This window comes from Lineus longissimus, chromosome 9 (genome assembly GCF_910592395.1).
Source record: "Lineus longissimus chromosome 9, tnLinLong1.2, whole genome shotgun sequence".
NCBI lineage: Eukaryota > Metazoa > Nemertea > Pilidiophora > Heteronemertea > Lineidae > Lineus > Lineus longissimus.
The window spans coordinates 9,511,843-9,539,431 of NC_088316.1; the positions used below are offsets into that span (position 1 = coordinate 9,511,843).

At 40.5% G+C, this 27,589-nt stretch overlaps 1 protein-coding gene across 2 annotated transcripts in view; it reads right to left on the bottom strand.

The window, feature by feature from the left end:
* LOC135493844 (gamma-aminobutyric acid type B receptor subunit 2-like) overlaps nucleotides 1–27,589 on the bottom strand; it is a 600,170-nt gene that overhangs the window by 267,922 nt on the left and 304,659 nt on the right. For both annotated transcript variants that reach the window (XM_064781458.1, XM_064781459.1), the window contains one exon: nucleotides 900–960. In XM_064781458.1, coding sequence (XP_064637528.1) covers nucleotides 900–960 — 61 coding nt within the window. The remainder of the gene's footprint in view (nucleotides 1–899; nucleotides 961–27,589) is intronic.

Sequence of the window (27,589 nt, forward strand, 5' to 3'; positions counted from 1 at the left end):
AGGTGCATCCAAATATAACAAATATATGACCAACTAATTATACCATACTCTGCTGAAAACCGCATTCAAATATATTTTTTCATCTCTGTGATATTTTTTTCAAATGGTGGACATTTACTCTCTGGTAGGACTGTACATGGGATATAAGACACAGATGTAACACAGATGTCATACTTCACTGCCCTTCATATATGATAGACAATCAGCAGTCCGCAGTGGTTCTACCGTATTCACTGACAGACATGACAGATCACTGGTATATCAGGACAACTCTCCTCCCCTCGGACAATTCACCCCAGACCATTACCCGCGAAAATTGTCCCCTAGAAAAATGCCCCCCTGTAAAATTGTCCCCTAGTCAAATGGCCCCCAGTCAAATTTCCCCCCCCCCCCCCCAGCCAAATTGCCCCCCGTAAAATCGGCCCACAGCAATATTGCCATTAGAAAAAATTCATGAGATCGTCCTTTAATGAATTTCATGGTAGTGGAAGATCAGTTTCTCCACAAGGAATCTTAATCCATGATCCCTTGCAGTCATAGCCATAGACAATTTCGAAAAATGGAGCTATAAGTGGTCGAAAGCTTCTCTTAGATGGGTTTGCATAGGACTTGGCAGGAGGGAGGGAGTCTTGGGGATGCAAATTGAGGAGAAAACACATTGTAAAGAAAAAAATCACTGGGGCAATTTAATCGTGGGCAATTTAACGAGGGACAATTTCATGGGGGGGGGCAATTTGACTGGGGGGGGGGGGTATTTTACAGGGGCAATTTGACAGGGGGGGGGATAGTTGTCCAGGACGAAGTGTCCTAGAACGCAGAGCACTGCATGTGTAGTAGCAGCGACACCATGACCCTTGCGCCCTCGCACAGTACTGATGTATGTTTGGTCACTGGCTTACCTTGGTTTTGCTGAAGAACGGTTACACCTCGCCTGTCCGGACCTTCAAATGACACTGGTCCCTAAAAAAGAATTAGATACCAAATTATCATGGCTCCGGTACATATTTTTACAGGGTGACCCCCCAAAAATGCAACCAATAAAATGCTTATATTGGTAAAAACGTTTGTGATTTTAGGTTCAGATATGGTGCATACTATCTCCATTAAGGCATGAACATCACACAGAGTTTCAAGCCGGACACACAAATGGTCGTTGTGGTATGCAATTGTAAGAAAAATGGTCACATTTAAAAACAATATATTCAAAGGATATTTTTGTTGCCAAACTCAATAAAAGAAGGAATTCATTTTGTGACAGGATTTATGTTTTTCGTAACGAATTACAAATTTGGCGAACCTTGCTTTCGCGCCAATTCATTAGCGAGCATGCAAAGATGCCATTCCCGTCCACCGCAATCGTAAACTTTAACCATGCCTTTGATACGAAAATTGTAAAAAGATAAGGCCGGGATGGAGGTAATTCCTAACGAAATGACAGCAGAAAGAGTCTTTTTCTGGCACTGTCACTCTGCAGGGCTTTTTTAATTGGCCCAAGAGGAGTGTTTTAGTTGACATGTTTGCAGTGCCAACTGTGTTTGGTTAGGGTATTTAGCTGATGAAACAAGTGTTTAATTTAGTGAAGTTTCAAAGCCCTTCTGTGTCTTCACTGTTGCAATATAAAGACAGCAACTTAATACTACGGCTGATAGTCAATGTCTGTCCTCTGTCCTCGGTAAGAGACAAAGGAACAACCCGTCATTGGTGTGAGGTCAATGAACATTCGATTTAGAATGAGAGACGTCTTTATTTCTTCATTGATCGTAACAACTACCACTGTAAAACCACTCCCGTTGCTCGTATAAACAAAACCAAGCATGGCATCGAACGTGTTTGATGTTGAAGTAGACTACGATCGCAGGTTTAAGTGAATTATTTGCGGCAGCGGAAAGTAGAGAAAACCATAGAAAACGATAAATTCCTTACTGAAATGGCGAATCGTCGCCGTGTACGTCTTAACAGATGGGGTTTAAGTCCGCGCCTGAAAATGGAAACAGTCTTAGCCTTTTTGATATCAATACTGAGTTTATTCCGAAATCTGGCCGCCTGCACAAGGAAGCTCCTGTCACCGGACGTCTTCAGGCGATACCTTGGGATCCTTAGGAGACGGTAGTCCTCAGACCTCAGAGATCGCCCGGGACAAAAGGATGACAGGAGCTCAGATATGTAAGCAGGGGCAAGTCCGTTTCTTGCTTTGTATATGAGGAGCATTGCTTTGAATGCTATACGCGCACGGATAGGTAACCAATGGTGATTTCTCAGCACGGGGGTAATATGTTCCCGTTTACGTGTCTCTGTGATCACTCGTGCTGCGTGATTCTTGACTTTTGTAGCTTGTCAAGGACGTTTTCATCCGCGCCAACAAGAAGGCTTTTGCAGTAATCCCGTCTGGCGATTACAGTCGATTGCACAAGAAACTTCTAGCGTAAGAAGTTTTCGCATGCGGCCGACGTGCCGGATTTGAAATAATGCTTTCAGTTTGTTTACAATCAGCCAGCCCTGAACTAAGGCAAGACAATCCTCAAGATTTAAAATTCGTAACGCGGCTGAACATATTTGAAGGGCGACATGTAGCTGGTTGTCTCCAGCATATCCGTCACGTGGATTAGCACCTTGGTCCATCAAGTGTCCAAGTGGAATGATATATTTAAGAAATAGAATAGGGCCCAACACAGACCCCTGTGGTACACCACAAGAAAGCTTCCGGGCGGAAGACTTTTATCCGTTTATCTGAATGTGCTGAACTCTATCATACAAATATGACTCAAACCACTTTAGTGTGTAGCCACTGCCCACAAGCTTTTCGAGCCGCTCCAGGAGGATCTTATAATCAATGGTGTCGAATGCGGCACTCAAATCGAGTAAGACTAAAATTGCAGCTCCATTTTCATCGACCATCATCCTGATGTCGTTCTGCACTCTCGGCAGAGCAGTTTCCGTGCTGTGATGAGGTTTATATGCGGACTGAAAGATATCATGTAGGAGTTTTGTGTTCATATGCTTTGTCAGACGAAGTGCAATGACCCGTTCCAATAGCTTGGATAAGAACGATAAATTGCTCAGAGGGCGAGAGTTTTGCAGGCACCCCGGGCCAAGTTGTGGCTTATTTAGCAGAGGTGTCACAAGCGCGATCTTAATCGAGTGAGGGACTTCCCTATCTCTCAGAGATGCATTGATGACATTTAGTAGGATGGATCCAAGATCGTCAGTGGCAGATTTGACCATCCATGTGGGAAGCGGGTAGAATTTGCAAGACTTGCACGGCAATTTTTTGACAGGAGAAACTAGTTCATCACGGTTAACAGGCTCAACCTCGGTAAGGCACTGGACTGGTTCGGCCCTGGTCTGATAGACACAGGTGGCAGCATCTCCGTCATTTTCAGATATGGCATCACTGTCATTGTCCGACGCCAATTCAAGTCGGTTTTTTTTCAATTTTGTCATTGAAAAAGTCCGCGAATCTATTTGCGAGATCACAGCTGACTCGGAAACATTAAGACAAAAATGACACTTTCTCCTAAGAATAAATATACAGAGAGGGATTCAGGTCTAGCTGACGCCTTCCGTATGTTGGCTCAGCCTATCCCAAAACAACAGAATCGGCTACCTGAGAAAGAGCCCCAGGTATTCCATGGGAATGTATTCGACTATCCAGTGTGAAGAAAGAGGCAATTTTTCAAAGATCAGCACTACAGATTTGACGAAAGTTGGAAACACACCATCTCCGATTTTTTTCATATTTCTCAGCTGTGAAGTACTGCGGCTGGAATAGAAAAAAATCACCCATTTCGGTTCCGATTAACCCCTTCCTTTCCGAGTGAGCCACGCCCATTTTTTCGGGACATTTTATAACTTAAGCATTTCGATTGCATTTATTTTTTAGCAAAACATTTTGCCCACGTTTTTCAAACTTGTAGGGCATTACAATGGCCAAGATGTACCATCTCCAACAATAAAAGTTACGGGCGTTTATGTTATGACTTTAACCTCTTCAATTACCTCATCACATTATATTTCCTATGACGAATGTAACTATATTCAATGGGTTTCTAAGTAAACACTTCCTACTTTTGTGAGGCCATCAACATTTAAATGTGGTTGAATCATCGACATGCTAGGTAAGTTTGAATCACATTAGATTCAGCCTCTTTATCTAATCTCCCATTAAAGGAATTTGACTTCGGAATACCTTCCCCTTTCTTAGGCGTTTCGTCTACTCTTTGATCAACTGCTGGTGTATCGAAGTATTTTAAGAATTTGGCTGCTAAAATATGTTGTTTGCCACGTAAAATATCAGCTGATTTTAAATCACCCTTGTTAATACCTCGACTTTTACTACTTTAGATATGTTAATCAAAGTTCATTATCATCTGCCGTATAATAATATGCGCCATCTCTAAATGTAATATGAACTTTTAAATCACCCATGTTTAATGCATCCAATCGTCCATATTTGGCAATTAATTTCTGTTCAATAACCTGCATTTTTCGCTCTGGTGAACTTAATTGCTCAACCTGTGGAAATTCACCTATATGATCATTATCATAAACTTCAGCCTAAGTTTGTAGCTTATCTTTTTCTAAAGCATCTTGAAAATCGTCATAATTTTCATCATAGCCAGGATTTTCAAATTATATTATTATCCATATCCGCCATCTTTTATTTTATAATTTTTTTGTATGTATAATAAAACATGTCTCAATAAGGAAAATATTTAGATGTAGAACGTTTAAGGCGTATTTTAGATGGAATTGGTGCCAAGCGATGCCAATTATGAGGTCATCATTAATAATCAAACACAATAAAACCTGGGGAAACTCTCTGTGTGAAAATTCCCCAACTTGAAAAAGATTGTGTGATTGTTCCCCATTCAATCAAATTGACCTTGAAATTTAGTCTATCGGATTACAACTAAATTTTGAGGAATGACTATTACTGAAATGTAAAAGCTTACATATTGAATACCTTCAGAGACATTCGGCTAATCAAACACCAACGGAAAAACAGAGCTTTGCAAGGTTTTGACAAAAACATACAGAAAACAAATCCATTGTAAAAGCATATAGGCAAACGCTATTGCATTGATTTGGAATTCGAACTATTTGATTCAAAACTTCCATATTATCCATGGTATATAGCAGAACCTTTAGAATACAATATCAAATTTAATGACAGAGGCTTAATTATTCGGGTCAACAATATGAGTTTGATGATATTCACCTGCTCCGTACTGAATCTATTGGCATGTTCAAGCGCACAGATATTAATATTGATGTCAACCGTAAATCGGTCAAGGGAATTCGATTTTTTTTCCAAAATGCCTATACTGAATATGACGGCGAGAGAACATCCATTCAGAATCCAGACATCACCAATGTCACCAATACATCTGAAGGAATCAGTCACTGTATTTACAAATCTGGTATGAAAGCATGTCATCAAATTGGATGAAAGCTAAAAAACATTTTATGAGCGAAGAAGTTAAAATAAACGAAGTTACCTTTCAGAACATTAAATCTTTTTATGAAAACCAATTTGGACTTTGGGGACAATGAGTTGCATGGTACTGACAAGTCAATGAATAACATCAAGCATGGATTACAGTTTGAATTGACCAGGTCTACTGAGAGAGGATATGATATGCTAGTCTTTGTGGTAGCAGACTGAATGGCAGTTATTCGAGATCAGCGTTGTGCTAATATTGTTCATTGAAGTAAAACATGAATGAAATGTGTACCGGCCCGAGTGATGATCATCAATATAGTATTGAAGATTTAGAGGATATACAACATCAGTACAATGAAAATGTTACTGCTATTGATGAAGAATTTGGAAAGTTGAATATGCATAAGCCCATTATTACAATAAGGGCTTGTGAAAAAGGAAAATTACATCAAAGTGTTTATGATTTCACCTTTTGTGCTGGTAGAAGTGGGAAAACTGGTTATATCATGATGTGTGATGGCAGAATCATAAGAGCTGGATTGAGTGTAGATACTGTGCGTCCCTATGATATAGCAGTAACAGTAAATAGAAGATAAAAAGGAAAAATAAAAAAATCAGCGATAGCGGATGTAGAAAAAGTGAAATATAAAACTGAAACTAAAATATTTTCCCATCCTATTGAAATAAAACAAGGTGATGTTATCGATTTCAAAGTATTGACGCTACGTCAACTCTAGTTTCCCTCTTGAATGAATTAGACTTATGAATAAAGAATCAATCAATTAGATGCGATACCAGAACAAGTGTATAGTGCTGCCTTCATCACTATACTTAGAGACGATTTGAAGCAAAATCATTCCATTCTTTATATGTAACTATGCATGTTATGTTGCATGTTTATCCCACATAGGCCTCGTACACTAGCGGCTGTGCTTCCCATTGATACACATTATTGGAAAACACCTGTAAATATTGCATAACTGCGAGGATTCACCTGCTGAAAGAGGCTTGAATTGTAGCCAAGTGGCTATCTATAGGATGTAAGTCAGAAAGTAAGTAAGGATCAGCCTTGAAACATTAGTCTAAAACAAGTAGTTAAAAACCTAGAATCAGATCAAGGATCAAAACAAAACTCATATTTTATATGTATAAATATCATGACGGTTTTCTAAATCGTAAAATAGGATAGTTGATATGTTAGGAACAATACTTTTTTGACTGAACTATTTGTAACAATGAGGCAATCCAAAAATGAGCTAATCAGCTAAAATAGTAAAGACTGAATGGTCTACTATGAAGAAATAGGTTGAAAATAGGTATGAAGCAATGGCCTTAACAGGTATGAAAAGATATTCTAAAAGGCCTTAGTCACAGTATATCATTGTTTCTAATACAAAATACATTACGCCTCGTTTTGATCGGAGCGGTCTTGGTATCGTAACCAATGACCGCCTGGGTAGGTATAAAATTCTGAATTTTAGCAGACGAATTATTTTCACCAAGAAGCAACGACTCAGCCCCACAAAACAATGTCAAGAACACGAGATTTTGAAGTATTCCCCGATATTGGGATTTGTGAAGTAGGGAGGATACCCGAGGACTCTTTCGAGGTCGTCAGTCAGGATTCAGAAGAGGTCAAAGACGAGGAAATGGTAGAAATCGAGCTAGCAGACTGGGAATTCCCTTGCTGCGTGACGTCATCTTCACAAGCAACAATATGGCGGAGTTCCGGACGATTCTAGGGCATTTGCCCCCCGGACATCTGCCCCCCGGATCTTTCCCCCCGGACATTTGCCCCCCGGACATTAGCCCCCCTAGGACTTCTGCCCCCCTAGGACATCTGCCCCCCGGACATTTGCCCCCGGACATTAGCCCCCCTAGGACTTCTGCCCCCCTAGGGCATTTGCCCCCCGGACATTTGCCCCCCGGACATTAGCCCCCGTAGGACTTCTGCCCCCCTAGGACTTCTGCCCCTAGGACATCTGCCCCCGGACATTAGCCCCCCTAGGACTTCTGCCACCCTAGGACATCTGCCCCCATAGGACTTCTGCCCCCCTAGGACATTTACCGCCGGGGACAGTCAAAGAGAACTTGGATGAGTCGGTCAGTCCAAGAGTAGCAGGATGATCAGCTCTGGCCTGTATTAATAGATTTAAGAGCATACTTATATGCATTACTCCAGGGCAATCCATAGGTCAAATGTAAGAATGGTAAGGATTGCTGTATTTCTTTTAAATGAAACAAACTGAAGGTAGCAGAATTACTGAAGGTAGCAGATAGGCCACCCTTCAGTAATTTTCAGCACAAAATAACTTAAATAATCATTACCTTCTTTGACCTGTACTATGACTTCATTTCTTGGTTGGTTGTGATGGTGGAAGGAGACGGAGGTATCATGTGAAGTTTTCTATTTTAATCAAACAACAAACAAGTTTCAAAACATCATATATACATGTACATGTACCATGTGCATATAGCAGCACAAAAAAGAAAAAGGCAAGAATCGCCAGAGAAAAACCAAATACAAATTACAGCTTGGTCAATGAACCTCTGACCATTTTAGAATGAAAACAGAATGAAGAAGATCAGAACTCCAACCCTGAGTTAAAATGTACTGTAACACTCGTGAGTACCCCTAACAATTGCTCATCTAGCCCGCTTCAAATGACATCAAGGTAAAATAAACAAAGTTTCAATGTCAACTTGATTTTCCTCATCGACACTACAAGTTAAAATTATGGGCAACCCCTCTCAAAAATCCAATAATGTCCCTATTGGGGTAGTCTACTACAAGGTTGTGCAACCTCTGTTGCACATTCCTGTACACAGCTCGCCGGACAGGAGGATTTTGGCCTGCTTGATTTTGGACCATTTGAACATGTGTCAGAGCATCCTCTCGCTTTAGGACCTCAAGAAATTTCCAGAAATTAGGGTGGTATGCCCCAACATCAGACTGAAACCGCCGGTGCCAGCCTTCCACGTGGTTGTTGGTTCTCGGTAGGTTGTCAAGTGTGCGCTGATGCATATTCCACATGGGTATGGGAAAGAGGGGATTTCTTCTGCCATTGCCATTATCTCGCTCTTCTCCAATGTATGTAGCTTCGAAATACTGCAGAATAGGAAGAGCATTATCTAGGAGATAATCCTGCAATCCATTGAAACCAGCAATAACATCATCTTCAGGGAGGAATGCCAAGGAAGGAATCATACGGAGTTGTAACGCAAACTCTGCATCTGCCTGGTAAGCATTGGCCAATCCTCGGGCTTGAACCTGAAAAAAATGACATTTCGTACACAACTATGGCAAGCAATAAGGGCAAGCAAAATATTTTTAGATTATCGCCCATGGCAATTGTCGGGGCCGCCGGTTAAACGTTTTAATTTTTTATTGAATCGTGGTAAATCCGTAAACAATTGCTTTGACTGATAAATGACGAGTTGAAGAACCTGGAGAATCAAATATACCGGGTACGATTATCAAAAATCAATTAGAAAAAGAATTTGGGAGGTCATATGACAGACGTTCCAATTTTTGGAATGTTCCAATTTCTTTTGGAACTCCAAGCATACTGAAATTGGTATGTCTGATTTATTTTGAACGAACCAAAATTTCAGGTTTTCCCCCAACTTCGGCATATTTACCTGACGATATACATTTTGAGTCATGTGAAAGAAACATCCTTTCACCTCCACGTCGGGGAATACGTCCAGTATGGCATTCATGGCTGCCCGTTCGAAGTCAATGAGCACTTCTGTCGGCTGGAGGCCGTTCACCCCACCTGCGATGGCCGACACTTCTCGAAGAACACGCGCATAGGTATCCTGTCTCTTATTGGTGATGAGAGCGTACACACTAGGGAAAACACTTCCGTTAGCTGTTAAACTGTGAATGGTGTACAGTTGGAAAAAGACTTCTGGCACTACTTTAAATGTTCCGTCGGCAAACCAGAAATCAGACGTTGCAAGGCATTGTTGCCCATCTTCACTCATATAAATGAGTATTCTGTCAGCTTCTCCTTCACCATTATCAAACTGTAAAAAGATACCATCTCTAGCTGTCATTTGATACTGTCTGGGGATAATAACATCTGCAGCACTGGCCGGGACAGGAGGTTGGTTTCCAGCACGCTGTCTGTTTCGTCGGATATTTCTGCGGACGTTTGTTATGGGTGTCATAGCTCCAGCGGCTGCATCACTCATGTTTTGCACTCCTGCTGTAATTATCTGTTGTGGAGTTTCTTCAGTTTCTTCCGCTCTCTGTTTCATATTGCTCCTCACTGTCAGCATTTCAACTCGAGCAGCATCTCCAGCATGTGTGTGGTCGTTCACCCTCTGCACAAACTGGTTGTTCATGATGTGCAACTTTGCTTTGCACTCACTTCGTCGTCTTTGCTCACATTCCCAACTTTCCTTCCCCTCGCTTAAATCTTTTTGCTTAACATAACAGAAACCTTCAAAGAGAAGCTTCCTCCCTCCACGACTAGTTGCTATGAACTCCATGACTGATTGACACTGGCAGAACTGTACTAGTACAAGTTCTATGGTCGGTCACATGTACATGTACTAAAAATAGATTCACAGAAACATTGCCTCTGTCATACAGAGGCATTTCTCAGAAAAGGCGTATCATTAGGCCACTTTAAAAAAAAGCTGGTTAGCGTCCTTGCTTCTGGGAGGAGGTGGGTAGGGGGAGGTGTTTTTTTTTTTTTAATTCATTTTAAGGCTGAAAATAAAGCTGCTGAGCAAATAAAGAAAATCTGAAATATGGAAAAATCCGGGTAGGTGTACATTCTAGTGTAAAATGCACTATAAATTTTTTTTGGCTCTCGAGCACTTTGTCGAGTAGGAAGGGGACGCTAACTAACTTTTTTTTATTCGGGCTTAGCTACGCAAGCCTATCGCGTCACAAGCATCGGAATAGCATTCCGCGACGTTACTATATATAGAATTATCGTTACTATAAATAGAAAAGAAACAATGTATTCATAAATCCTATGGGGGCTAATGCCCGGGGGGGGCAAAAATCCGGGGGGCAGATGTCCTAGGGGGGCAGAAGTCCTATGGGGGCTAATGTCCGGGGGGCAAATGTCCGGGGGGCAGAAGTCCTATGGGGGCTAATGTCCGGGGGGCAAATGTCCGGGGGGCAGATGTCCTAGGGGGGCAGAAGTCCTAGGGGGGCTAAATGTCCGGGGGCAAAAATCCGGGGGGCAGATGTCCTAGGGGGGCAGAAGTCCGGGGGTAGAAGTCCGGGGGGCAGATGTCCAGGGGGGAAGGGTCCTGATACCCTGTTTGATAATGTCAAAACATTTTTATGTTGATTAACATGCCACCTGATGAATGTATCTGGGTATTTGAAGGTAGCAATTCCAGTATCCCAATCCGCATTAAACATTGGAGACATTTTATTTTCGTTAACCTGCATCAGGAAGAAATTTATTTTTGAGTCATTTATGTAATAGCCCGGATCTGTAATGTTGAGATTATAGTCTGGGACACTGCAGGAGGTCCATCCATCAAACACCGAAAATCATATTCGTCTTTTAACCCAAACTCACTTAGCAACTCACCTAGCCTTCGACGATTAATATTATTATTAGTTTCGTTAAAATTGATTTCACCCAGACAAACCTAATAATATGTGTGAAATCTATAAAACGATATGATCATTGGAGTTAAGTGGTTCAAGTGTTCGTTGACTGAAACCCACAACCGGTTGTTGCAAACCATACGGCAAGGTTTTTTTTCCAGTCGCAAACAATCTGATCCATTTTTCAATCGTAAAAATCCCGGATTTCCCTCACCGAAAAGCAGTGTGATATCAGTCAGGATTCAGTCAGGTTGCAGTGTTACCTCACATTTTGATGGCAGTGTTGAAATCAGTGGAAAGCAGTCATAGAGAGTGTTTTTCAGTCACGCGTTACCAAAGCATACAGTTATACAGCAATCAAAAATAGAGATTAGGGAGTCATAAGCAGTGGTAAGACAGTCAAAATCAGTGGTAAGGCAGTCAAAAGCAGTGCTCATTTAAATATTTAGGCTAACTGATCCACTGTTTTTTGACACTGAAAATGACTCCCCACTATGCATCATGCACAGGGCTGGAAGTGGGGTTCAGTGTTAATTTAAATATTTCGCAGCACACTGAATCCACACGGAAACACCACTGATTTTGACTGCCATTTCCAAAACCTCCTGGAGGGAGCAGTCATTTTCAGTGTTAATATGCATGAATAATTTATTCAATGGCATGCAGGCACGGATGCCGAGAGAGGTTTGGGGGACGTGACCCCCCTGTGCTGATGACAACCAAAGAAAGTGTTCGAAAAAGCAAAAACTTCTAGCCAACTGTTACTTTTGCTGTCCTATTTTAGACGGTGTGTTTGCGTCCACTATGGCAGTGATGACGTCATCTGCACAAATAGAGGACATCGCCATTGCATGATGACGTGACACAGTAAAAAGATGACAAATTCGCGTCCTTGACCTACGTCATTGCAAACTTTGTCATAATGACAGTGGTCAGATGGGGTTACTAGGCAATTGAAACAACACATGGCACATAGCTACTGTCAGTGATGTCAGGGATTGAAGCTAGATCAAATTGACGTCCAAATAAAGTAACTGCACGTGGCTTGTAGAATAATGATCTAACAGACTGATTATTGTGTATTGTTGCCCACAACATCAGCTGTTGACTGCAGCTCCCATGCAGATATCTTGCAGTTTATGCATACATTACAACACCTATAGGGCCTACAGCCTTCTTGATTTGCTGAAAATACAACTTCAGTGTCTGTCTAGATTACCCTTTTTGCATTCATTTGGCTCCTTATGTGTTCCAATTCAAACTGACTAAATCTCCCTTCTTCTCATATTGAAATTCGGGTAAATATCGAGAAATATGAAGAGCTACCATGATTTCTTGAATGTTTGACTATCAAATTCGAACTTAATAGCTTCCTGTCTCAGGTTGCATTATGGGTGATATTTAACACTGAATTTGACTGCAATTACCACTGCTTTACACTGCCATCAAGTCTTAATCCCAACAGTCATAAATCAGCGGTTTTCAGTCATGTTGAAAATGCCACGGGTTTCGATCAGAGTTGGAGAAGTGAAAATCAGTGGTCTTTCAGTCATAGGCAGTGTTTTTGAAATACGTCGTTCATAATGATATGCAAGTGGCAGTGCTTTGCAGTGGTCTTTCAGTCAAAATCAGTGGTTTTAAAACATTAAGAAAAAATAATATGCCTAAGACAGTCATATGCAGTGGGGGTTTCAGTCAAAAGCAGTGTGATGCAGTCATTTTCAGTGCACTGCCTTTCGGTGAGGGTTATATTACTTCCTTTTATTTTGAAAAGGTAATCATCACTCACATAAACAGCAAAATTAAAAACGTCATAGTCAATGGTCTTCCTATGTTTTTCTGCATAATTTTTTTTAAACGAAATAGGGAGGCGCACTGGCATGGAGTGGCACGAAGCGTGCTCCAGAGGGGGCTGGCATCCCAAAGGGACATGAAGTGGCGTACGGAGTGGCGCAAAGCGCGTTGGATAATTGTTGTTGTAAACATAATTTACTGTGACTTGAGTTTTTCTAGCAATTCTGTTAGTGCTTTTTTTCCCCTGCTCTAAAAAGTTTGTTTCAGGGTTTCAACATCAACACTAGATTCTGTAGGAGTATCACTCGGGGTTTTTTTTCGGATGGCATTTTTCATAGAAATAATAAGAAAGAAGTATATTATATTTCTTTCTGTTCTTTGATAATTAATGAGAATTCCTTGGTTGTAATGTGGGAATCACTTATGGCTTTACTGACTAAATCATTTATAGTGTTAAGTTTTGAAATGGCCAACATTCCTATTAATTATGTTTTTTTTCTCCCAATGAGATAAGGGCACTTCCAATTGTCACCCCTCCTAACGCAAAACCTACTGGTGCGCCGATGACACCAGCTAATGCGGACACACCAACTGCTATATTAGTTAAATTAAGAAAGTGACTAATACCAGTAACTGCATTGAATGCCATTTTGTATTTGGATAATATCTTTCTCCTAAACTCAATCTCATCCTCCAAATATTTCTTGACTTCAAAAATCTGTTGGAGTCTGAATTCTTGTGGTTTAGGTGTCGAAGAATACGGTGAAGCAGATACGTCAACATGGGTGTATGCGAGTATCGAAGAATGTGGCGTAGCCCGTAAATCAGGGTAAATTTTATTTTCGCTACTCTCACTCATTTATTTAAGATAATTTTAAAGATGCGAATTGCTAGAATCTCAGTTGGGTGCCACAATTTTCCCTAGGAATATCCTTATATTTGTTGTTAATGACAATAATGTCTGCTTCGCAGTATGTTCCGCTACCGGTTGCTTCGGAGGTTGTTGAACTTGATATTTATCATCCGGATCTACCTGAATTTCTCCTTGTATTTTCTTCAAGTTTTTTGGATGCTTCGAGTAACCCCAAATTCTACTCATTTAGTAAGAAGAGAGGTTCTAGTTGTACATCAGTTGGTGTTTAGTGATTTTTGTTTTTCTAAATTTCTTTGGATTCATAGGTTTATTGAACAAATCAGATTTCGTGATGTTGGTTTTTATTTTTCCCATTGTAAACAAAGTAAATCTCAGGATTTCCCTTCAAGGTTTCTCTCTGGGATTTTATTTTATTTTGTTGAAATGTTGTGGTAGGTAAACTGTGATGTCAACGATACTCTCCAATTCTAAAAGCTCTAGAGTAATTTCCAATCTTTCACCAAACTTACTTTGTGTTTTGGAAATATCGTTGATTTTGAATTTTGCGCCAATATCTAGGTCTTCAAGCTTATCATAATTCTTTTCTGTTTTAGGTTTGAAATCTTCGTTAAAATCTTCTAAAAATGTAAAAAGATTTTCGCTCTCTTCAATGCCTTGATTTTTAGTTTTTTGGCCCTCCATTTATTATACATTTTTTTTCATTAGATAGACGCATTAACCGAGTTTTTTACGATTTAAGAAAGAGCAACATTAATGCTTCACAGCACTTCGTGTCTTAAGGGGACGCCAGCTCCCGATGGATGCGCTCAAATAGAAAACTAAAAAAGAGACTTTGCAGTGTTTGTATCTCTGAAGGTTTATCAAAACAATACAAACAACATCTAAAATCTGAAAAACACAAAAATAGCCTAAAACAATCATTGGAGAGTATCAATAAAATATTCGCCCTGCCAAACGAACTGGCTGTGCCATATGCTTCGCTACCGGTGAAACCTGAGGAACTCCAGGAAGAACCTGCTGAGCCGTATTCTTCGAATGAAGCTGGCATTCCGGAAGGAGATAGCACGCTTCGCGCTACTTCGTACACTCCAAAGGAATCGACCTCACAACCCTCCAGTGGGAGCTAATGCTCAAAGAGAAAAAAAAAATCTGTAAAGGTTAGGAAAATTAAAGGTAAAAATTCGGTGGCAAGAGTGGACTTCCTCTAGATTTTGTAACTGTATAATTTTGACAACCTCAGGAAGCAACAAACCTGGCGAAATATAAACAGAAATCTGTTGAGGTGTTATCTCTTCTCATGAACAGCTCCCATTTTAAGATAAGTATTACCGTGGAACATAATTTCGATAAAGCATAAAGCGTAACACCGAAATCCTTCATGGTATTCAATCGCCACGTGAGGTGGTCTTTTTGGAATGTTAACCAGAAGTTGCTTTACGAAAATGTTTGGATTACTTAAAACTACAAATCGAGGAGAGGTATTTTATGAGCAGCGGATTAACGCTTAAAAAGATGAACAAATCTGATTTAATATTAGTTGTGTACAGAGACACCAAAGGTGGGCACTTCGTTAAACTTCCTTACAAATCTAGTTCGATAATTGATGTACAATGTAATGACAGGAAGTGTTTTTTTGTAGAGTTTAATAGCAGCACGTTATGAACCAACTAATCACCATTTTAATGCTGGTTTCTACAGAAAGTATGAAGGTGAAATCAAAATAGGTAATTTTCCAGTATGTGTAAAAAAAGATGTACCAAAAATAGGACGAGAAAATATTTTTTTGATCAATATTTTTGGGTTGAAAACTAATAAGGTAGGTTCAGAAAATATTCTGGATTACATTTTGGAAACACTCTATCTGTCCAAAGGTTTTGAAGATGAATACGTGTATTACCAAGAACATATATGCTACCGAAAAATATATCTGTGTTTTTTCGGAATAATACCAGTCATAAAAAATATTTATGTAGAAGGTGTATGAATGCTTTTGATAGGGAAATTGCTCTACTTAATCACAAAAAGAAATTGGGGATTCATGATTATTGTGAAATCAAAATGCTGCAGAAGGGAAGCGCAACAGCAAATCTTAAATTTAAAAACTACTTCGTAGTGTATGCCGATTTCAAAGCAACTAGCACGCATGTAAATGCTGTTGAAAACATGCATGCAACGCACATTGAACGCATTGAGGGTATCGAATACACTGAGGATTCAGAAAAAACTAAGTGATTAAAAACCCAAAAAGCCTCTGCTGTGGGATGTTACATTCACTCAGATTATCAAGAACTTTTTGAAAGCGCATATTTGTCATACCGCGGGGAGGACGCGGTTGATTGGTTTTGTGAATGGTTAATGCAGAGGGAAGATGAATTTGGGAAACTTTTAAATACGGAATTAAAAATGGAATTGACTAGCGTAGAGCAAGCAAAGTTTGAGTTTGATGAACAAAATGGAAACTGTTATTATTGTGGTAAAACAACTAAGAACACTGAAAAAATGGATCGCCAGCTCCCGCTGGTTCGTGGGTCATGATCATGACAGCTGTAAGTTCAGAGGTGCAGCCAACAACCTATGTAACCTCTTGGCAAAACGCGTCAACTTTGTTCCGATTTTCTTCCACAATCTTTGTCACTATGACTCTCATATTTTCGTCAAAACACTGGTCAAAACATTGATTTGGAAGACAAAAGTTAACTGCCTGAAACTGCTCCCAAAATCAGCAGAGGAATATATTTCTTTTCAATAGCATTCCGCGAAGTTACTATTTATAGCTCACAAGATCATTTGCATAAGATATTGATGACGTTTTAGTCACGTGACAGTCGGACATCGACACTTATTTCTACGCATTTGAGCTTATTTCAAAGTCAATTATCTTTGACCCTGCATTGTTTTTAGCATGACTGATACCATAGAGTCAGAGAGAGAAATATTCAGAACAATTATGTAGTATTTCCAACACTCGGACATGTGCCAGATTGAATCTAACTGCCCTAGTTAAAAAGCCTGAATCCATTACGAAACCGCATGTTTGTCCGACATTGCCTGTAATTCAGCAATGGGGAAATAGAGGGCAGCAGCTGCAGTGACCTCATCTTCGCGGAATGCTATTTGGTTGTTTGCGGTTTTTGGATTCATTCAGATTTCTGCAATCCGGGTTGGACAATATCACAAAATCAATGGTAGATAATGACTTCAAAATCACCAGGAAGTTTTACCCAGGCAACGAAGATTTTAAATTACTGAGAAAGAGAGGTTCTGTACCATATTCTTTTTACACCTCACAAGAAAGTTACATAGAAACACTAAGAGAAGATATGTTTTTTAACGATTTGAAAAATGAAATAGAGTCACCGGAGGTTTATCAAAAAGCAAAAGAGATTTGGGATCACTTAAAAACAAAAGCCAACACCAACACGGAGTGGCACAAAGCGTGCAGTTTATAGATCTGTACCTAAAATCTGATGGATTACTTTTAGCATACCTTTATGAAAAATTGATAGATATCAATATAAACGATTTCCAAATCGATCCTAGTCATTGTTATTCCACCCCCGGCCTCACTTGGCAGGCAGAATTCTCTTAAAAAACACTTAAAATTTCAACTTAAATTGATTTGATGTTTGAAATCGGTTATCACTCATTGATTTTTTCTGAGTATCCTTTCCATTTAACTAAACCATATTTTCCCCCTTAACTGTTCTGTAACATAAAACTTTTTCAATCTTGTATTCGATCTGATCTGGGCTTGGAACGTAACTTAATTCCTCTGTGTAAAAATAACCGTCTATAGTTTCTGATTGATAATCCTGAAGTTGGTAGACAATAGGTTTTGTAAAAATTATTTGTTTTATTTTAAAAACTTCTTCTGTGAAATTAGGAAGATAACCTTTAGAAAATATTGTTTTGTATTTAGTTATTCTCACACTGTCACCAATCTTGTATTTTGGTTGACCGTAATTTTTAAGCAGAATGCACCATAGAGATTGTACCAGACTGTTCCGGCGTTATCTTCTTTTCTAGCTTCTATTGGTTTCATTCTAATGGATGAGTGAAATGTGTTGTTGTAACCATTCTCTAGATTGTCAAGAATATCCAATCATTTGTAAGTCTCTTTTGCAGTAAAATATATTTCCACATTCTAGTTTTTAAAGTGCGGTTAAATCTTTAGACAACAACTGCCTGTTTTGCTTGAGAAAGTTGAGAACCATTAGATGTTATTTTTTCTAGTAATTCTTTAAGAAACCTGTTGTAAAATTCTTTACCATTGTTACGGGGTCATCCCAAATTGTAAAAAAGGTCCATCCTCTACGCTATGACTCCACTTATGTAATATAATTCCTTTGTATAAATAACAAATTAAACTCTACTACATCAGCCTCAGGTACTTCATGTACACAATCAAATTACCCTTTAAGAAACCACTATCGGACAAACTTGTAAAACATGTAAGCGTTATAGCCAAACAACTTCTATCTCCAATCCTTTCCTAATTTTAGCCAAAAGCCAATGTCAAAATCTGGTCATCTTGCCATAGTCAGATACATGTAGTTAGTAGTGCAATTGTTGGAGCTAACATAGCCCGCACTTTCTCTAAAACATCGTAAACACCTGTGTAAGCTGATGGTACAGACCACGATAACCTTGGGAAACCATAACTACGTACTCTCTACTATACCACAGTAGAGCATTTCATTGTTGTCGATATCGCATTAAACAGTGAACATTCTACTGTGTGTTTGCTTTTGCGCACATTCTCTGCGCAACGAAGAATACCATTGAATATTATATAAATATTGCATGTCAAGCCATAGAATAGTCAAAATTATTTGTCAGGTCAAAAATTATTTCACGAGGCTTTAAACCAAACCTTGAAGAAATCGGCCCAGCAGGTTTTGCACAGCGACCCAAACCACTGTCAAAGTGATTTTTAATCGGCGGATACGCAAATCATGTATGGAACCAAGACGTGTACATTATGTACTGTAGACAGTGTGTGTTTACATTAGCAGACGATGTTTGTTTGAAGCGAGTCCAGGCCCAACTTGAATGCCTTGTACTTTCTGTTCGTGGATGTAACAGTCCCACCCAATGCAACCTACCTACTTTGTGGGTGTAATTCAAGACCCTGACAGTATCACTGTGCAACTTCCTGGCTTAAAACGCCGTAAATATGCTGTTTTTTATCGCCGATTTCGTCGAAATCTTAATGGCCGCCATTTGCAATATCGCGTCATCGATGACGTCAGCCGTGGAATAATGCCGTGGAATAGTCAAAATTATCGCATGGCACGTGGTCGTGAATGACGCGACGTGATTGGCTCACATACCAATGAGGTATGATAATCTGGAATATTGTTGAATGACCACGTGTTTTTAATTTGTACTATATATATAGTTTTTGACTGTAGCCGAATAGATAATAAATCAATAAATCAATTTGAATTTGAAATGTTGACTCTTTTATTTCATTTTAGCAGTGAGGATGGGCGGCTACAGGCGGTATCATTTCCAACAACATGTCACAATAAGATACCTTTTTCCCCTATGTGCCAGGAGTATGAGGGGTTGGGGTGGTTAGGTCCTCTCATTCCCAGCTGCCAGTCACAGTCTGGTAAATTTGTGTCTGAAGTATGAATTTTGGCAATGATCATAGGTCGGGGTCCTATCATTCCCAGCCACGAGTCACAATCTGGTAACTTTTTGTCTCACGTATGAAGTTTGGCAGTGATCATGGGTCGGGGTCCTATCATTCACAGCCACGAGACACAATCTGGGAACTTTTTGTCTCACATATAAAGTTTGGCAGTGATCATGGGTCGGGGTCCTATCATTCACAGCCGCGAGTCACAATCTGGTAACTTTTTGTCTCACGTATGAAGTTTGGCAGTGATCAGGGGTCGGGCTCCTATCATTCCCAGCCACGAGTCACAATCTGGTAACTTTTGTCTCACGTATGAAGTTTGGCAGTGATCATGGGTCGGGGTCCTATCATTCCCAGCCGCGAGTCACAATCTGGTAACTTTTTGTCTCACGTATGAAGTTTGGCAGTGGTCATGGGTCGGGGTCCCATCATTCCCAGCCGTAAGTCACAATCAGGTAACTTTTTGTCCCACATATAAAGTTTGGCAGTGATCAGGGGTCGGGGTCCTATCATTCACAGCCACGAGTCACAATCTGGTAACTTTTTGTCTCACGTATGGGCCCACTCATTGTTAATTCAAGAAGCGGATAATAGACGGCGAAAGCATCTGGCCAACTGTGAACTGTCTACTGTGTAAGTGGAAAATGGAGACAGTGAAGAGTTCACTGTTTTGTGCGGAGCATGCTCTGACTATTTAGAATTAGAGAGAAGTGCAATGACGCACACTCTACGGGTTTGAAGATACGTTCGTTCGGTATTTATTGATTTTGATACCTAAATAAGGGTACGTTTCTAGAACGAACAGCTCTCAACGAAGTAGCAGCAATAGTCTTAACTCTGCTCCCGAGCGTAACAGTCAGCTTCCGAGCAGAGCTTATTATCTAGCCTCAGGGCAATAGTTTCAACTCCGCTCCCGAGCGTAACAATTAGTCAGCTTCAGAGCAGTGACTATATTCTAGCTTCAGGGCTAAACATTTTATCAATTCGTCGTGGAAGAAAGCTCACACCAGTATTGTGATATCATATGCTATAAAATCTGCGAAACTGAATATTCTTGTGTAGACATTAGTGACTAGCATGACCTAATAATTCGTTTCTTGTTTGTGTTGTTATTAAAGAGGTTGAAGAGCGCCTCCAGAAGCAAGCAACAGCGCCACCCGTAGCAGAAATAAGAACTGCTTAGTGACGTCATGGTTTCCATACACGGCATCTCATTTGCATATTTTTACAACCTTATTTACTACGAGTTAATATTATCAGTGCAGTGCCCTAGTAAGCGCGCAGCGCCTTTAGGTTGGGGGGAAACCCCCCAAACCCCCTGGTTGGGACCCTGCTATAGTTCCTTCCGCCAATTTTTTGTTTTGATAGACATTTTTCTCCGTGTATCGCATTAGCAGTAACTCAACTCCATCGTCATAATAGCCGGCAAAGAAATGGAAAATGCCCCCCCCCCCCCCGAAAGGTGTCCAGACTATCGTAGTCTGGGACTCTGGCAGATTCTAATGTAAAGTGCAAGCTCTATTGAACTCGCGCAACTGTCGCCATGGAGAGCCCCCCCCCCCCCCCCCCCAACCCCCGTCCTTCTGACATGTTTTAGCCAGTGCATTGGGGGGAGGCCCCCCAAACCCCCTATTGGCCTCTCAATAAGTCCTTCCGAGCTGCTTACCCTGGGGCGCTCGAGTGGAACCCCCAAACCTTCATGATGGTGCAGTCCTTTGACAGAGCGAGGAAGAGGTACTCCTTTGATGGTACCCTAACTGCAACCCTCAACCATCATTACCCTTCCTTTTCACTGGCATGATATTGGCAAGACTCCCACGAGGTCGTACTGGTTGCTTCCTTGAGGCAATTGCTTGTGGTCGTACCTGGGCAACCAATTCAAGGGGTCAGGGATCTAGGGATCAGGTTTTTCCCCCACCAACATGTTGCCGAATGGTTAATGCATAAAAAATTGGTTGGAAAGGGTTTTTGCTGGCCAAGAGACTTGAAGACACTTTACTCTTGAGGAACACCAGACTGATGAACAAAGAACTCAAGGAACATAGAACCCTCTTCATACCTGGGAGCATAATACCTGGGAGCATAAAAAGCCTGCTAGCGAATATTGATTATTCTTTAGAAAAAAACAGAAGATCTGCAAAACCAATGGTACCCCATAAAAACATGCATTCCTCCTAAAGGTGTCTTCGGATCCCACCACGGCCCATGTGGAATTCGTTCAAAAGGTTTATTGAAATCTCAAAATAACATTTTTTTTTTCGGAACGCCTGCCCGTCTTTTGCTTCATTATTTCGGGATTATATCCATTTTAAGCATCTTTTTGATATCATTACTAAAGTCTCAAAAATCAAAACACATATGTCGGGGGGTGAACCCCCAGAAATTGAAGTTTGATTAAAAAACAGTGAGAATAATCGTCTGGTTCTCTCTCGGAGCTCAGAATAGTCGAGTTACTACTTTCGCGCGTTTATCTCTTCTGGCGGCCATTTTAAGTCAAATTTAAGCCATTTGAAACGAATCCATGGACTTGAGAAACATTGTTTACATTGGATGACGTCGTATGCACGTTAACCATAGTAGCGCTTCGCAGAAAAGCCTTCGGCTTATAAATATGCCAGTAGCACGTGGATCATGCCCGGCGGCGCTGTCAGGTGTTTCCACTATGGGTTACATAATCGGCTACAAAGAGGTCAGTGTTCTAGTAAATGAAGTTAGCAATGATAGCGAAAGAATGTTAGTGTATGTTACGCAGTCAATAGCGATAGTAGTGAGTTGGAGAGAGGAGAAAATGGAAAATGGAGAGAATAGTAGTATGGATTTCGAGTCCCAAGAAGAAACTTTGCAAAGTTTTCATCAAACAACCTTTTTTCCCGGGCAGTTCCCTTTAACTTACATTCAACGACTTCCTCTCGTCTCGGCGTATCTGATTCCCGACCTCTTGATTAGCCATTCGAGTGTCCCTACCATTTATTTGCTACAGTCCCGGAAACATCTTACGGAGGACAGGAGGACACGCCCCGGCCTCACGCTTTGCGACCCGTGACATAGTGGAGTGAGAGGAAGTGAGGGTCTACTTTAAACAGGACTTGGTAAATATTGACATTGTTTCCTTTTAAAATGGATGAAATACAAGTGCAACTTGATCAAATGAGAGACAGAATGGATGACGTATTAATCGCTGCCATACCAAAAGGAGTAGAAAGTTTACGCCCTCGGTTTTTCTATGGACATAGCTCTGAAAACCAGGAGGAATTTCTAACTAAATTCCAGGATTTTATGATTGCCGCTCAAATAAGGCCGATTAGATGGTGCCAGTAGTTTTGCCTATATTTGCACGGTCGAGCATTCCAGTGGTACAGTGAATTGGACGAGGACTTGAGAGGCGACGGAAATTTTGATGAAATCAAACGTGTTTTCGTGGAAAGATTTAACAACGTACAAGCACAGTATGTGCAGAGGATGAGATTTCATGATTTCAGACAGGGTCCTAACCAACCATTGGAACAATTTCTGGACGCTTTTACTGCTGCTTGTGCTCGCCTGAATGTCACGGCAGAGGAACGCATAACCATGTTCATAAGGGCATTAAAACCATGGCTACGATCCACTGTTGTGAGGCATCAGCCAGATACCCTGAATGATGCCATCGCCGTGGCCCTCACAGAGGAGGTGTGTTTGGAAATAGAAAGTGATGCCGCAACAGGAGATGGCGCCCTGACAGCATCCGTATTACAAGGCAACAATACGTCCATAAAAAAACGGCAAGAACTGGTATCATACGAGAATTTGAACGAGAAAAGGCAGAAATTACTAGAAAGATCGATGATACGACGCGTTCCTTGAAGACCGAGATTAGGGACTCTTTCAATAGGGTAATGGAGCAAACACCTCGAGCCCCACAATACAATTCGGAGACCTCAACGAGGCCTTTCTGCACTTATTGTAAGCGTTCAGGACACTATTTCGACCGTTGTTTCCGCAACCCACAAGAGAACCAGGAAATGGACACTGGCCGAAGGCAGGACAAATACTGCAGGAATCATGGCAGTTGTAATCATACCACAGCAGAATGCCGACAAGCAGGAGTGTACGGAAGAAGAAGAGGACCAGGCACCAATGGATTCGTCCCAAACTCTGGACCGAGTTCAGCCCCAGCCGGACAATACGGAGCTGCAAACCAAACGGGAGGCAATTTCAACAGACAGTCGGGAAACCAGTAGAGCGGGATACGCGAGGACAGGTCTATCGGTATGATCCAACCCCCTATGAGACCACAACAGACAAGATTTACAGATGGATTTAACATGGCAAAATAAGGTAATAGGTTGTCAAGCAGAGACGGACGCCTTAGTCGACAGAATCCTAAATGGAACGCTGTCCACTTTGGTCAGTCAACATCCAAATGTATTTTCTGTATTGCATGAATGTGTTACGAATTATGTTGATGAACCAATAGACAGTATTGACTATGAAATAGAACCAATAACAGAATTAAAATTGGCAGAAGTTACTGTCAGTGCGAATCCCATTGATAAGTGTGAGCAGAAAATTGTACCCACGTACGTGAAAGAAAATGATTTAGAAGGTGTGCCGGCTCAGGCCGAAGAAATAGTTAAAATTCCAGTACTCAGCGTACAAGTAATTACTAGTACATATGAAAACGGGTCCAACCCAATTCAAATTCAGACAAAATGTGATATTGGAGGTATGAGGAATAAAATAATCCCGACCCAGGTCGAAGAAAGCCAATGGTGTAAGCATGTAGCCAGTGTTGTAACTCAGCAAAACATAGACGTACATATCAACGTCCATCGATATTTCTTGATGATTTGACAATCAAAGTTGTCTCAGACGATTCCACTGAGAAAAATGGTGAACAAAATGTGTTTCGTGTCGATGTGACAGAACAAGAAGAAAATGAACGAATTCCACGGCTTGGCCAGGTAACCCATTTGTTTGAACTTTCTCGGCACTTAGCCACACCTGAAAACGTCGATCAGACCACAACGCCTGAGGAAAATCCACACGGCAAACGGGTGTAGCAATTGAAGAATCAAACCAGAATGCTCCACCAATAAGAGACAATCCTGTCGATAAATTGAAATTTAAATGTTTGGTACTACATGCCACGCCCTATGCGATAGCGGTGCATCGATCAGTCTTGTGGAACGATCCTTGTTAGCCACGTTGGACCCACATCATTATAAAAGGCAGCTATATCCGCCTTCGTTCACATCAGCCAGGTCTATTAGTGGTGAATCTATGGTATTAAACGGAATCATGATATTACCACTTCAAATAGGTGAGCGAACAATCCACTTCCCCTTCAATTTGTGCAATACAATGTCGGTGCCGGTAATCCTAGGTTATGATTTCTTGCAAAAGGAAAGGTGTTTAATATACTTTAGCAAAAATCTGTTGACAATCAATGGTTCTGAAGGTGTGCCATTGATAACAATTCCAAGCCCAACACGCGTATATCGAGTAGTTATGGATACGGGTAAGGTATTGGCCACTTTAGAGGTAACTGACCTTAAACTCCAGCTCAAAACGACGGTGAATCGACCTCTTACGGGAAGACTAGTACCGAAAATGGAACGAATGAAAGAATTCCATATATTCTTGCTGTCCTTGCAACAAAAGTTACTCAGACGCAATAAATTAGTACAACCAGTAACAAATTTGACAAACGTACCAAAAATGTTGTACGCAGGTACCCACGTGGCCAATTTCATCACCCAGCCACGAGGATGCATGAAATCAGATCACTCAGAACAGAGCAACTTGATTGACCTGGCAGTGCTGCATGCAGAGACTCCTGATAACGTCGTCACAAATAACAACAATGAAAAAAAAAATCAAAATAAATAAAATAAATGAATAAAACAAAGTGTTCGGGTCGAACATTAGCAGCAGAGGGGGATGTTACGGGGTCATCCCAGATTGTAAAGCAATCCCATCATCTACGCTATGACTCCACTTATGTAATATAATTCCTTTGTACAAATAACAAATTAAACTATTATCTACTATATCAGCCTCAGGTACTTCATGTACACAATCAAATTACCCTTTAAGAAACCACTATCGGAAAGACTTGTAAAACCTGTAAGCGTTATAGCCAAACAACTTCTATCTCCAATCCATTCCTAATTTAAGCCAAAAGCGAATGTCAAAATCTGGTCATCTTGCCATAGTCAGATAGTTCGTAGTGCAATTGTTGGAGCTAACATAGCCCACGCTTTCTCTAAAACATCGTAAACACCTGTGTAAGCTGATGGTACAAGGTAGATAACATCTCGAGCTTGAACTTCCAGACCACGATAACCTTGGGAAACCCTAACTATTTAGAATTATAGAAAAGTGCAATGACGCACCTTCTACGGGTTTGAAGATCCGTTCGTTCGGTATTTATTGATTTTGATACCAAGATAAGGGTAGGTTTCTAGAACGAACAGCTCTCAACGAAGTAGCAGCAATAGTCTTAACTCCGCTCCCGAGCGTTACAGTCAGCTTCCGAGCAGAGCTTATCAACCAGCCTCAGGGCAATAGTTTCAACTCCGCTCCCAAGCGTAACAATCAGTCAGCTTCAGAGCAGTGACTATATTCTAGCTTCAGGGCTAAACATTTTATCAGTTTGTCGTGGAAGTAAGCTCACACCAGTATTGTGATATCATCTGTTATAAAATCTGCGAAACTGAATATTCTTGTGTGGACATCAGTGACTAGCATGACCTAGCAATTCGTTTCTTGTTTGTGTTGATATTAACTTGCATTCAACCACTTCCTCTCGTCTCGGCGTAACTGATTCCCGACCTCTTGATTAGCCATTCGAGTGTCCCTATCATTTGCTGCAGTCCCGGACAACATCTTACGGAGGACAGGAGGACACGCCCCGGCCTCACGCTTTGCGACCCGTGACACCATCATCAAATTGTGGCTTTTTTGAAAATAGTGACACATAAATCGGTAACTTCTTCTCCCTTCTTAGTCTTGAGAGGTAAAGCAGTAGCGTAACGACTGAATAAATCAATGACAGTTTAAATGTATCTGAAGTTTATTGTCTTTTTGATACTTCTGTAAATCCACTAAATCGGCTTGCCATTGTTGATCCACATAAGAAATCATTGTTTTTCGGAAAGTGAATTTTTAAAAAGTTTGCCGTCAGATTTTATTTTTCTCCAAAGTTGACTTGCATTGGTATATGCCACAGGGCTTTGGGGATTAAAGTATAAGTCTCTCAGATATTGTTCTTTTGAAATTTCTTTCTCCGTGGAATTCTCCGAAGGTTTTACCATTAATTTAACTAACATTTTCTCACAATTTGTAAATGGCTGGAATGATAATTGGTGCCGTAGTAAACGCCGTTGCCTTTTCTGGGCCAGGGTATCTTTTCAAAACCATAGATAAAAATGGCTATCAAGACTAAATGAAAAGACGTGATTTTTCTAAATGAAAAGACATAATTTAGCTGTTGAAAAATTACAATGAGAATCTAAGGCTTGGGATGAACATCGAAAACAACCATTGATTTCGTTAACCTTCGATTGAAAAGAGAAAATGAAAGTGCGATTGTATTTTGGTTGACCATAATCTTTAAGTAGAAATGCACCAGAGAGATTGTACCAGACTGTTCCGGCGTTATCTTCTATTCTAGCTTCTATTGGTTTCATTCCATGGATGAGTGAGATGTGTTGTTGTAACCATTCACTAGATTGTCAAGAATCTCCAACCATTTGCAAGTCTCTTTTGCAGTGAAATATTTCCACATTCTAGTTGCTGTTGCCTTTTCTGGGGCAGGATATCTTTTCAAAACCATAGATAAGAATGGTTATCAAAATGAAATGAAAAGACATGATTTAGATGTTGAAAAATTACAAAGAGAATGTAAGGCTTGGGATGATCATCGAAAACAGAGCATTGATTTCGTTAACCTTCAATCGAAAAGAGAAAATGAAAGTGCGATTGATTTTCAAAATGTTGATGCATCTTTTGTTCTCTACAACAAACTTCACCCAGAGAACAGAGTACAACTTGGGAAAAGACCAGAATTAAAAGATTTTTAACAATCAAGTGGGGGAAATGAAACCTTACGAATATCTATTTATTGTTGGAGGTGTGAGTAGCATTTTTGGTGAAATATCTGGTTTAGGATTGTAACGTTTTTTTTATAGTTTTTTGGGATTTAACTCCCCTCGGGTGTGGAAAAGTCAGGAATATTTGAGATTTGGATGTGTCGGATTT